This window comes from Lonchura striata, chromosome 27, assembly GCF_050655825.1.
Source record: "Lonchura striata isolate lonStrDom1 chromosome 27, ASM5065582v1, whole genome shotgun sequence".
Lineage (NCBI taxonomy): Eukaryota > Metazoa > Chordata > Aves > Passeriformes > Estrildidae > Lonchura > Lonchura striata.
The window spans coordinates 10,687,421-10,699,410 of NC_140729.1; the positions used below are offsets into that span (position 1 = coordinate 10,687,421).

Genomic DNA, 11,990 nt, shown 5'->3' on the forward strand with positions numbered 1-11,990 from the left:
CCAGATTCCCCCCAGCATTCCAAACAGTTCCTTTCCTGTCCCCAGTTGTGTCCCCTTGTGTCCCAAAGTGTCCCAGTTGCATCCCAAATTGTCCCCATTGTGTCCCAAACCACTGTCCCTGCACTCCTGAGGTTTTCTTTGTGTCCTGAAAATCCTTGTGCCCCCAAATGACTCCACTGCACCCCAAAGTGTTTCTGTCTTGTCCCAAAGTGTCCCCACTGCAGCCCAGCTTGGCCCTATAACACCCCCACACATCCCCTACCACACCCCAAAGTGTGCTTGCAGTGTCCCCAAGTGTCCCCTCTGTACCCCAGCCGTCCCTGCATCCCCAGCTGCTGCCATGTGCTGTCCTTGCTGTGTTTCAAAGCAAGGGACATGTGTCCCATGTCCCCACACCTCCTCCTCATGTCCCTGCCATGCCCTTTATTGTCCCCATTATGTCCCAAAGCATGTCAGTCACGTTCCTTGCCATCCTTTTAGCATCCCATCCAGTATGACCCAAAGTGCCCCCACCCCAGGAGGTGACTCTGGGTGATGGGAACTCATCTCCCATGACCGTGTGGCTCTCATCACATCTTGCTGTCATTGGTGACATTGGTGGTGACACAGTGCTTGGTGACACCAGCCAGGAATGGTGTCCTAGGTCCCCTCATCCTCATGGGGTACAAAGGCCACATGGTGTCTCCGAGGGTCACAGGAGCCAAGGAGCACCGAGCCCCTGCTGTGCCACCCATGGCCCTGGGATGTCCCCTTGTCCTGCCAGCAACAGCTCACCCTTGTGTCTGCACGGGCTCTTTATTTGGGACAGGGGCAGGGGCTGCAGCCACGGCACTGCCCGGCCTCTCCCTGCCCGCCGGTGCCACCGCCCAGCAGGCACTGCCCGCCGGACCCTCCCTGCTCCCACCTGGGAACGCTGGCTCCAGGGGGGCACTGCAGGGCTCCACTGACCATGGGGACCCCCCTGGGGCTCGACCCCCCGGATCCGGCCCTGCTGGGACAGGGTGGCCAAGGAGGAGCCACCGGGGTGCCCCTCCCTTGAGCCAGGTCACCGTGCTGCCCTCCATGGAGCCACCACTGAGGTGACACATGGTAAAGTCCTTCTTGGAGACACTGCTCCATCGAGTCCCCACCGCCGGGCTCGTCCCCACACGTGTCCCTAGGGTTTATCCATCAGGGAAGATGTATCCATAGTGGTTGAGGATGTGCTCCACGACCTGGTTCTGGAAGACCATGTGCATGGCCATGCTGCCCTCCTCGCTGGCCGGCCGCAGCAGCGTGGGGCCGAAGACGATGGCGACGCTCTGCACTGACATGCGGTTCTCCTCCTTGTGCTCCACCACCCTGTGGGGACAGGGGACATGTCACCAGCATGGCCCTGACCCCAGGGCCCGTCCTCAGAGTGCTCTGCCTTCCTGCACCGGGTTGGGTTTGAGGGAACAAGGGCGTGTCACCTGCAGAGGTGGCGGAAAAGGACCTTCATGGTGTCATGGTGGGCGGGTGGCAGGGACACCACCAGGTCCCGGATGCAGTGGCCCCGCAGGGACAGGTCCTGGATCTCTGCCAGGGAGGGAGGGCATGGTGGGGTGCTGGCTCCAGCAGTCACAACATCCCTGTTCCCACCTCCATTCCCATCCTTGTCCCCATCCTAATCCCCATCTCCATCATCCCCCATCTCAGTTCCTGTCTCCATTCCCATCCCTCTTCTATTGCATTTCTGTCCCTAACCCCATCATTATACCCTTCCTCATCCCATCTCCATTTGATCCCAGTTCCCATCCTTTTCTCCATCCCATCCCATCCCATTTCAACCCCATCCCATCCCATCCCATTTCAACCCCATCCCATCCCATCCCATCCCATCCCATCCCATCCCATCCCATCCCATCCCATCCCATCCCATCCCATCCCATCCCATCCCATCCCATCCCATCCCATCCCATCCCATCCCATCCCATCCCATCCCATCCCATCCCATCCCATCCCATCCCATCCCATCCCATCCCATCCCATCCCATCCCATCCCATCCCATCCCCTGTCCCTCACTGATGGCAGCGATGAACTTGTCGAAGTGGCTGAAGGGGACAAGTGGCTCTGGCAGCTCCCGCAGGAAGAGTTTCAGTGCCCCGGTGACAACGTGGATGTCCTCCCAGCGCCCGTCATCCAGGTCCAGCTGCTCGTCTGGGGGTGGGGCAGCATCTCAGCTGCGTCCAGAGCCCGAGGGATGGGTGGGTGGTTCTTGGCTGCCCCCTCCCCGTCCCTCTGCTCCTGAAGGGGACAATACCCCATTGTCCCCCACTGTCACCGCGGGTGACCATACCGTGCTCCACCTTGTAGCGCAGTTTCTGGATGGTGGCCAGGTTGCCACTGACCCGGTACAGCCCATCAATGTCCAGACCTGCGCAGATGGAGATGGGGGAAAGCTCCCAGTTAAACAATCCATGCTGCTGTGGGACATTAGGCACTCTTGAGGGAACTCCCGGTCCCCATGTGTCCCTGCTGTCCCCTGGAGGATGCCCACAGCCAGGTGGCACATGGTGACAGTGACCAGTACAGCTGTATCAGTGCCCACACAGCTGTTTTCCTTTTCCAAGGAAAACCTGAACATCCCATGTAGGCTGTCCCTGGAGCTGTCCCCATGCTGGTGTCCCCGGCTGTCCCTGTCCCCTGTACCTCTCCTCTCCACGGTCCAGATGCACTGCAGGACGAAGCGTGGCACCGTCCCTCGCTCCCGCTCACACAGTGCCAGCAGCGAGCAGCCAAAAACCTGGTCTAGGAACACAGCGGGGACATGAGCATGGCCGGGGACACCAGGAGGGCAGCTAGTGGGGGACAGGGTTGGGGACAGAGGGACTTGTTCCCATAGGAGTTTCCCACCAGGGTGGCTGGAGGTGATGGGCTCATGCATGTCCCATCACCTCCAGCCACCAAGATGTTGGGTCAGGCTTGAGCTTGGTCACTCGACCCAGTGTCCCAGCTCCATCCCTGGCTGTCCCAGCTCCATCCCCGGCTGTCCCCCCCAGAGGGGCTCAGCCCCATTCCAGCACCCATCCTCAACAGGCCCTATCCCAACACCCCCTCCCACTCTGGATTTAGCCTCATCCCAGCACGTATCCTTGATCCAACCCCATGCAGTCCCCCCGGATCCCACGCCCCACACCCACCCTTGATGTAGCCCCGCTCCCGCAGGGACTGCAGCGTCGGCCGCCTCTGCAGGAACTTGCGGAGTTTGTTGCGGACTCGGCTGGTGTCACTCTCGGCACTGCCCGCGCCCTGCCCGGCCGCTGCCGGGGACACGGCACAGGTCAGCGGCAGCCGGGGCTCCGCCGGCCCGCCCCGCCCCGGGACCGCAGCGTGGTTTTGCCGGGGCCCCGTGCCCATCCCGGGTGCCGGGGCTCACCTGCCCTCCGCTCCTCGCCGCCCCCCAGCTTCTCCCGGGAGCCGAATTCAGCCCGAATTTCGGCCTCCTCCTCTCCGGGGATGTCGGAGCCCTGCGGAGGCGGCACCGTGAGACGCCGGGGCTCGGCCCCCGGGTGGCCGCGGGGTGTCGGGGGTCCTGCTCACCCTCCGGCCGATGCTGTCGGCGATGGCCCTGTGCCAGGCGGTGATGATCTGCTCCGAGTCGTGCTGGATGAGGAATTCCGAGCCCTCCCGCGTCCTCAGCTGCCGGAGCAACAGGCAAAGGTCAGGGAAAGGGCACGGGGCTGCCCCAAACAGCCGGATTTGGGAACCAGGATGTGGCTGAGCCCGGCGCCGGCTGCGATGACACCAAACGGGGCCGTTCGCGGGGAGCTGGAGCGGCTCCTCCCTGTGCAAAGCCCCTCTGGGAGCCAGGATGGCCCTTGGTGGCCTCTCCGTGCCCATCAGAACGGGACAGTGACCGGCAGTGCCAGTCCCTGCACTCCCACCCTGGCATGTCCCCGGTGTCCCCACTTCCATCCCCTGCTGGGATGAACTGGGCAGGTGTGGCATTGCCCTGTGGGCCGCTTGTGGACACTGGGGTGTGACCAGCGTCCCTCCTGCTGTCACCTGCTCACCTCCAGGACATTCTTCTTGCTGGACTTATCTCTGCTGGCCCAGGTGAGAGTGGCCCCGTGCAGCTTCACCGTGTGCTCGGGGGTGGTCAGGGTGCTGGGGTGCCTCTGTGGGGACAAGGGGTTGAGGGTGGCACCTGCCCAGAGGGGACAGGGACACTGGGATCCTGCTGGGGGTGTGGGCTTCCCTCCTCCAGAAAGGCAAGGTTGCCAGATATCCTCGGTGGGACCCCTCTGTCCCCTTCTATGGTCTCTGCAGGACTAGGACATAGGACTGCTGTGGTGGGGCGAGGGTCATGGCCACCAGCTTGGGGACAGCGAGGTCCTAGGGCTGCCATCACCTCAAGAGACATTCCCAGCCCTCTCCAGGGATCCCAGGGAGGCTCCAGCTTTGGGATCCCTCTCAGCGACACTGCAGGAAGGGAGAGGGTGGCTGCCCCCAAAGAGGGGGAGTTTGCAGGGGGAGAGCATCAGACCCAGTGCTTCTTCCCATGCCCTGGGTTTCAGGGTGCTTTGGCCACAGTTCCCCTGCCCCAAGAGCCTCTGCACCCCCAGACAGAGCCCTGAACCCCCGAGGTGGGGCCAGCACTGTCTCCCCCAGCTGTGGGTCCCCTGCCTTCCCCCCCCATCGCTGTCACCACAGCGTGTTGTAAGACCTACGGCAACTTCTGCATCCGGTGGCAGCCACCGGGCACTGCAGGGAGGGAGGAGGACCCGGGGGGAACCGGGGCCAGCTCTGCTTCCTCCTGCTGGCTCCCACCCGCTCTGGGGCCTCCAACACTGCAGGAGTGTGGGTGTGCTGGAGGGTGAGGGGACATGTCCCAGTGCTGGGGTTCCTGTGCAGGCCACCTGCCCTGGCCTGTGGGTCCTGGTCCCTTCCTTCAAGGTGCTGATTCCCCCCAACAGTGCTGGGGGTTCTAATTTGTGGATGCTGGCCCTGTCCCCTGGATATTGGCCTCAGCCTATGGGAGCTGGTCCCATCCTGCAGCTTTGACCCCATCCTGTGGATTCTTGCCCTGTCCTAAGGATGCTGGCTCCATTCTGAGGGTGTTGGCCATGGTCCCCCTCCCGCAAGAGCCTCTGCATCCCCTAGACAGAGTCCTGAACTCCCACCCCAGAGTGAGGTCAGTGCCATGTTTCCTGTGGGTACTACCCCTATCCTACAGACATTGGCCACATCCTGTGAGTTCCTGCCCAGTCCCATGGGTGCTGACTCTGTCCCATGGGTGCTGCCCTGCCCCAAGGCCATGGGGGCTCTTACCAGGGCACTGGCAGCTGAGTGCTTGGAGTCCTTGAAGAAGGTGAGAATTCCCCCTTCCAGCACTGTCCAGGAGGAGCTCCAGTTCTTCCTGGGGAGGGGAGCAGGGGTCACACAGGGATAGCACAACCCCTTTCCCCTGCTGGACTCCTGTCTCCAGAGGCAGGGGACACCAGGACGTTCTTACCGGAGCCGCTTCCCTCTGTCCACTGTCTTGGTCCGGTTGAGCACTCCGGCTTTTTCGAGGCTTTTAAACTGGAAAGTGAAGGTGGGGGTGTCAAATTTTCCCCTTGCTCTCCCTGGTGCTGGGGTGAGGGTAGGCTGGGTGCCCCTCCCTGGGTGCTCACCTTCTCCTCCTTGCTGCCCAGTGCCGGTGACACGGCGCCGTGCCAGGCGAAGAGCCCGCTGTCCTGGCTGGAGCCGCTGCTGGCCCGCTCGTGGCGGCCGCCCGATGGCACCTGGGCAGGGAGGGGTCAGGTGATGCCCGAGGTGCCCCTGCCAGGAGGGGGCTGTGCTGTGCACCCGTGGCACCCCAGAGCCCCTGCAGCCCCTGCTCTGTGGCCTTGTGAGGATGTTTATCCCTGGCAGTCACCCCAGTCTGCATCTTTCCCTGTCCCTGATCCTGTTTCCATCCCCATTGCTGTCCCTGCCCTTGTCCATAACCCATCCCTGTCCCCATCCCAGTTCCTATCCCTGTGTTCATCCCTCTTCCAGCTCCTGTCCCTTTCCCAGGCCCCATCCCCATCCTCAACCCTGTCCCAATCCCTGTTCCCATCCCTATCCCGTACCGTATCTGGGGCGAAGTGCTCGGGGTAGAACATGATTCCCTCGGGGTGGCCATGCCCATACCAGCCCGGGGGTGAGCCCAGCTCCTCGGGGTGCCTCGGGGACAGGCAGAGAGAGGCCCCCTGATCATAGGAGCCCACGGGTGAATAGTCTTCCTCAGGATAACACTCCAGCTCATCTGGAGACAGGTCGGGATAATCCGTTTCTGGAGTGGGTGGCTGGAGAGAAGAGAAAGTTCAAGATGTTGTGCCCAACCAAGAGATCTGCATCTCTGTGTTGCTTGCCCAGGTGGGGGCAGCCCCATCTCCATCATCCCCATTCCCATCTGTCTCCATTCCCATCTCCATCTCAATCCCTGTCTCCATCTCCATTCCCATTTCTGTCTCCAACTCGATCCCAGTATCCATTCTGTTGTCCATCTTCATCTGCACCTTCATCTTCATTCCCAGCTCTGTCTCCCCTCTCCACCTTCATCCCTGTCTCCATCTCCATTCCCCTCTTTCTACATCCCTGTATCTGTTCCTATCTCCATCTTTGTTTCCATATTCATCTCCATTTCATCTCCCATCCTTTCTGTCTTCAGCTCTGCCTCCCTTTTCATCCCATTGCTGTTTCCATCTGTATTCTCATCCTTTCCTACACCCCTGAATCCATACTCATGTCTATCTTCAGTTGTCATCTCCATTCTCATCTGTCTCCATCTGTTTCTATCTCTATCTCCATTTAATCTCTCACATCTTTCTCAAGCCAAATCTCCATCTCTGTCTCCTTTTTCATCCCATCCCTTTTCCATCTCCAATCCCATCCCGGTCTCCAATTCCATTCGTGTTTCCAATCCCATCCCCATTTCCAATCCCATCCCGGTCTCCAATCCCATCCCTGTCTCTGCCCCCTCCCCAGTCCCATCCCCGCGCCTCGCCGGGTGCTCACCCTCTGCTCCATGGGCCCGTACCGCGTCCCCCCAGGGTGCATCTCCCGGGGGCTGCCTGTGTCTCCTGCAGTGGGGGGGTCCCACGACGTCTCACCTGTCACCGAATTATAGAAAAAAGTCTGTCCGCTCCCTTCGTCCACGTGCTGTTCCCACTCGGGAAGCTCCGGGCTGTGTGCGAGCGAGGAGGCGGGAGAGGCGGCGGGACTCACTCCATCGGCCGCCTGCCCGAAGGGACAATCCCACGTGGTCTCGCCCGTCACCGGGTTATAATAAAACAAATGTCCACTGTCCGTGTCCGTGTGGGTTTCCCAGTCCGACACGGAGCCGCCGGGCTCCTCTGGGGCCGAGCTGGCAGCGGCCTCTTCCCGCAGCTCCTGGATGTTGAGGTAGATGGGATCGGGTGTCTCCTCTGACTCCTTGCGTGTCTGGGGGAACACAGATGTGTCACTACTGAGCTGGGATGGCATTCCTGGGATGTCCCCACTGTGGTGTCCAGGTGGCTGATGGTGAGGCACCGAGGAGCTGGATCCTGCCCTGGCTGTTGGGCCACCCCCCTGCCTGGGCCCTCAGAAGTGTGCGCAGGAGGTGCCAGTGATGGGATGCCAGGAGGTGGAGAGGGGCGCTCACAGCACCCAGAGTGGGGCAGGGAGCACCCACTGGCACAGGGATGAGCACATGGAGGGACATCGAGGTCCCCAGGGCCAGCACCTGTGTCACTGCTGCCTGTGTCACCTGCTGCTGGCAGTACCCTCACAACCAGCACCGTGTCACTGGCACCTGCATGACCCACTGTGTGCAGCACCTGCAGCAGCACCTGCACCACTGGTACCTGTGTCACTGCATCATCAGCACCCACACCATCAGCACCTCCATCACTGGTACCCATGTCAGCCACATCATCAACACCTGTGTCCCTGCTACTCACTCATCCACACCTGCATCCCCTGCATCATCCACACCTGCATCACTGGTACCTGCATCACCCCCTGGATACAGCATCCACATCACTGGTACCTGCATCCCCTGCTCTGTGCAGGACCCACAGGTCTGGCATCCAAACCATCAACACCCACAACCTCTGCACTGAAATCTGGCCTCCCAACACCTCCAACCTGCTCATCCCCTGCATCCCCAGCCTCTGCTCCCACCTCCCAGCACCCCAAAACTCGCACCCATCTCACCCATGCTTGCACCCCAGCACCCTCACCGCCTGCACCCTGGGACATTTCCAGCACCCACAGCCCCCGCCTCCCGCCCAGAGCCGGATGCTGAACCAGACAGTCCCATCACCACATCCTAAAATAGCATCCCCAGCACCAGCCTGGCTGACCCCACTCATGGGGATGCCTGGTGTAGGGGGATGTGTCCCCTGGGACCAGGAGGGTGCTGCCAGCGGGGAACCCCCTCCCCGTCACCCTTTGATCTCCCCAGATTTACAACCTGAGTTTCTCACTAATGGCTGCGGGGACAAAGGTCCCAGGTGCAGCCCTGCCCATCACCCCGAGGGAGGTGACAGTAGGTGCACTGTCCTTGGGGACACCCTGGATCAGAGTGGGACAGAAGCTCGATGACATCCCTCATCCTCCCTCCATTACCCCACGACCCCCCCACCTTGGTGAGCAGGGCCAGAAACTACCGGGGGTCTGCCTTCCTCCTGGGGACAAATGACATGGGGGTGGCAATGGAGCATCCCTGGCACAGTGCCCCCCCAGCACCTCTCTCCTATGGGTGCATCCCTGGGGATTTCTCACCCCTGGGGGGGCTGGGTGCCCCTCCCTGCTTTGGGATGGGCATTGTGGCACCCGCCGGTGCCCATAAGCCCCCAGGGAAACCCGAGGGGGAGCCTGGCAAGGGGTGACCCCAAAACACCCCCCTGTCCCCCAGCTGGGAGCACCCTTGGGTGCTGCCTACCTTCCCCAAGTGCAGCAGCTGCAGCGCCCTGCTCCGGGCCCGCCGTGGGCCCCCCGGTGCCCGGTCACCCATCGCGGTGACACCGGGGCAGCAGTGGGGGCACCAGGGTGGGCACAGCCGTGGGGACACCACGAGGCTCCGGTAACGCCGCTGGCGCCCGAGCCGGGCCCTGCACCCACCGCGCTTCCTGCCGGGGTCCGGGGAGCGGAAGAGACGCCCAGGGCGGAACTGGCTTCTCTTGGGGTTGTTGTCACCCGTCACCCACAACCTGCCACTCGCCACCCGCTCCGGCAAAGCCAAGGCCAACCCAGCAGGAATTGCTCCAGGATGATGCTGAGCAGGAATTGCACTGGGATGATTTTGGGCGACCCATCTGGTGTCACACTGCTCAAATGGAAGCTGATCTGGGGCTGCTGTGTCCCCACAACACTGGGATAATCCCATCCCATCCCATCGGGTGCAGATGGTGGCAGGACCGAGGCCACCATGGTCCTGCCATGCCTGATCCTGGATGGTTTTAGCACTGGTTGGATTTGGGCAGGGAAGGGGAATGCTCCCGTGGTGGCACTGGGGTTGGGGACTATGCTGGGTCACCTCCAGAGTGGTTCAGTGGCTTTGGGTGTGCAAAAGGCACAGCTGAGAGCACAAGGTATAAAATGGGGTGAAAATGAGGTGAAAATGGGGTGTAAAACACAGCCCCCAACCACCAATACCTCATTTCCTCCAGCAACTCCCCCAGGTGGCACAATCCCTCCAGCCACCCTTGAAATGGGGGACACCCAGGCTTGGGGTGCTCCAGGTGCCCGGGGTTACTCCGAAGTGAGGTGCTCGGGGACAAGTGAGGGGTGGACAAGGTCGTGGGACCCACCCCTCTGCCGGCACTGTCTCACCCCGGCCCGCGTTGGTGGCAGGTGAGTGACCGGTGGGGACCCCCACCCTTGGGTGCCCCCCTAGGGGAGGTGCAGCCCAGGGGGTGCTGGGCAGAGCCCTTTGCTACTTACTGGTTGGTTTGGGGTGTCGGGGCGCTGGCCTGTGCCGGGGTGCACCCAGCACCCACCTCGGTCAATGGGTGCTGCGCCCAGGTGAGGCTCCCGCCCCGGCAGGGAGGAGCTGCCGCGCTTCCCTGTTAACCCTTTCTGCCTCCTCTCATCCCAGAACTCTCCGGGAACCTGACAGATCACTGCAAAACCCCTCTGAGTGACACCGAGGCCGCTCCAGAGGCCACGGGATTCTGCAGAATAGTGGGCTGAGAGTGCCCAGGGGTGCCCATGAGGGTGGGGGCCAGGGGGGAGGGTGTGCGGGGGGGTCCCTGTGTGAGGGGGTCCCTCACACCTCCGAAATGGTTAATTCTGGCATACCCCTATGGTGGGGTCACCTGCAGGTTTGTCCCATGGGGTCAGCTCGGTGGGGAGACTTGGGGGGGTCCCAGCAGTGGCTGCGGTGCCGGGGTGTCACCTCACTGTGCTGGGGGTCACAGGGTCATGGTGGGGGAACACGGTCACTGAATCAGCCGGGGGGGCGAGGCTCAACACCGCCACCCGTTAAATCCCCCCCCCCCCCTCCGCCTCCAGCGCAGCTTTTGGGGACAGTAATGGGGATGTCACCGTACCTGAGCCGCAGGGCCGGCTCCCGGCCACCTCCTGGCCACGTCCCTGTCCTTGCCGGAGGCGCAGAGGGTCTCGGAGCGGCTCTTCCCGAGCGGCCGAGCGTGTCCTGGGGAGTCCCGGCGTGCCCCCATGGCAGCGGTGGCACTGCGAGGGGCTGGTGTCACCCGCGCCAGGTCATCCAGCGAGTGCGAAGGTCTCACAGGCTCAGCGGGGCGCGGGGTCAGCTCCGGGAGGACCCGAAAAGAGCTGAGTGATGGTGGCGAGTCCCTCCTGGGCACCGAGTCCCTCCTGGGCACCGAGTCCCTCCTGGGCACCGGGCACCCTCCTGCCGGCTCCCCCGGCTCGGCGGCACCGATGAACCGATACTCGTAGGCTGGCGGCGGCTGAGGGACGAGCGCGGCCGGCTCTGTCGCAGCATGTCCCGGTGGCGGGGGGTCAAGCGGGGCTGGGGCGGCGATGGGCGGCAGCTCCTTGACGTACTGGGCCGGGATGTAGAAGGGCCGGGCGTCCCCGCTCCTGCGGACGTGCCACCAGTGCGGGTTGGTGCGTTTGAGCAGGACGTAGCGCTCGTTGGGTTTGATGGAGACCAAGGTGCCGTCCTTGGCGCGGTACTCGAAGCCGTACTCCACCAGCACCAGCGCCTCCTCCGCCGGCTCCGCCGCCTCCATGGCCTCCCCGCGCCTCCGCCTGCGGGACACGGGGCAGGGGAAGGGTGACGGCAGCGCCCAACCTCTCCTGGGCCGAGAATCCCCCAGCTCCGCTCCCTCGGGGTCCCCGCTGAGCTGCAGCCCTACGCGGCGGTTTCGCAAACCGCCAAACCTGCTGGAACACCCTGGGGTCCTGGGGTCACATCCTTGCCACCATGCCCGAGACCCCAAAGCCAGCGAGTCCCAAGGCGCCGCGGCGCCGCTCCCCGAGCCGCGGGGCCGAGCCCCGCTCTCACCTGCGGCCGGCGCCGGGGCGGGAGCGCGCCCGCCGTGCCGCCCGTGCCCGCGCCGGGCCGGTCCCGACTCGCCCGGTTTCCGCCGCCGCCTCGACGAGAGACGGGGCCGGGCTCCGGCGGGGTGGGTGCCCGGCCCCAGCTAAAGTTCCGCGTCCTGTCCCCTCGGCGGGCGGCCGGGGACGGTGGCGGAGGGGACCCGCTGCCGCCCGACGAGGAAACGGCTCCTCGGGAGGTTCCTGCCGCAGGAAGGGCCCAGCCCCGCTGCTGCCGGGATCTGCACTGCTGCCGGATCTGGCACGGCCCCCCTGGGCAGTGGGATGGGGACCCCATTAGGGGGGCCCCGTGGGAGCTGCCCTGCCCTAGGTTTTGTCCCCACGCACCCCAGGGAAGGGGTCCTCCAAGCACATGAGTGGTGGGGCAAGCAAGAACGGGAGAAGCTGACACCAGTGGGGATCAGCCAGGAAGAAAATGGGGCAGGGAAAGTAAGGGACCACCAACCACTTGCCCAAGTGAAACCCTGGA

At 63.3% G+C, this 11,990-nt stretch overlaps 1 protein-coding gene across 4 annotated transcripts; it reads right to left on the bottom strand.

Moving 5' to 3' along the window:
• Positions 1 to 776: 776 nt before the first annotated feature.
• On the bottom strand, positions 777 to 11,684 carry ARHGAP27 (Rho GTPase activating protein 27). 4 transcript variants are annotated; one of them, XM_031507083.3, is made up of 15 exons: positions 10,528 to 11,435; positions 7,007 to 7,432; positions 6,079 to 6,294; positions 5,638 to 5,748; positions 5,478 to 5,545; positions 5,294 to 5,381; positions 4,036 to 4,140; positions 3,563 to 3,661; positions 3,399 to 3,489; positions 3,163 to 3,282; positions 2,672 to 2,770; positions 2,319 to 2,396; positions 2,045 to 2,179; positions 1,452 to 1,557; positions 777 to 1,341 (listed from the first exon to the last, which is right to left on the bottom strand). In XM_031507083.3, the coding sequence occupies exons 1-15, from the start codon at positions 11,191 to 11,193 to the stop codon at positions 1,164 to 1,166; spliced, it is 2,586 nt and encodes an 861-aa protein (XP_031362943.3). In that variant the 5' UTR covers positions 11,194 to 11,435; the 3' UTR covers positions 777 to 1,163. The 4 variants fall into 4 exon arrangements, with proteins under 4 accessions (XP_031362943.3, XP_085418246.1, XP_085418245.1 ...); XM_085562120.1 differs by lacking the exons at positions 777 to 1,341; positions 1,452 to 1,557 and adding an exon at positions 11,469 to 11,684 and having other exon boundaries at positions 1,567 to 2,179; positions 10,528 to 11,212; XM_085562119.1 differs by lacking the exons at positions 777 to 1,341; positions 1,452 to 1,557 and having other exon boundaries at positions 1,567 to 2,179; positions 10,528 to 11,438.
• Between the last annotated feature and the right edge of the window lie 306 nt (positions 11,685 to 11,990).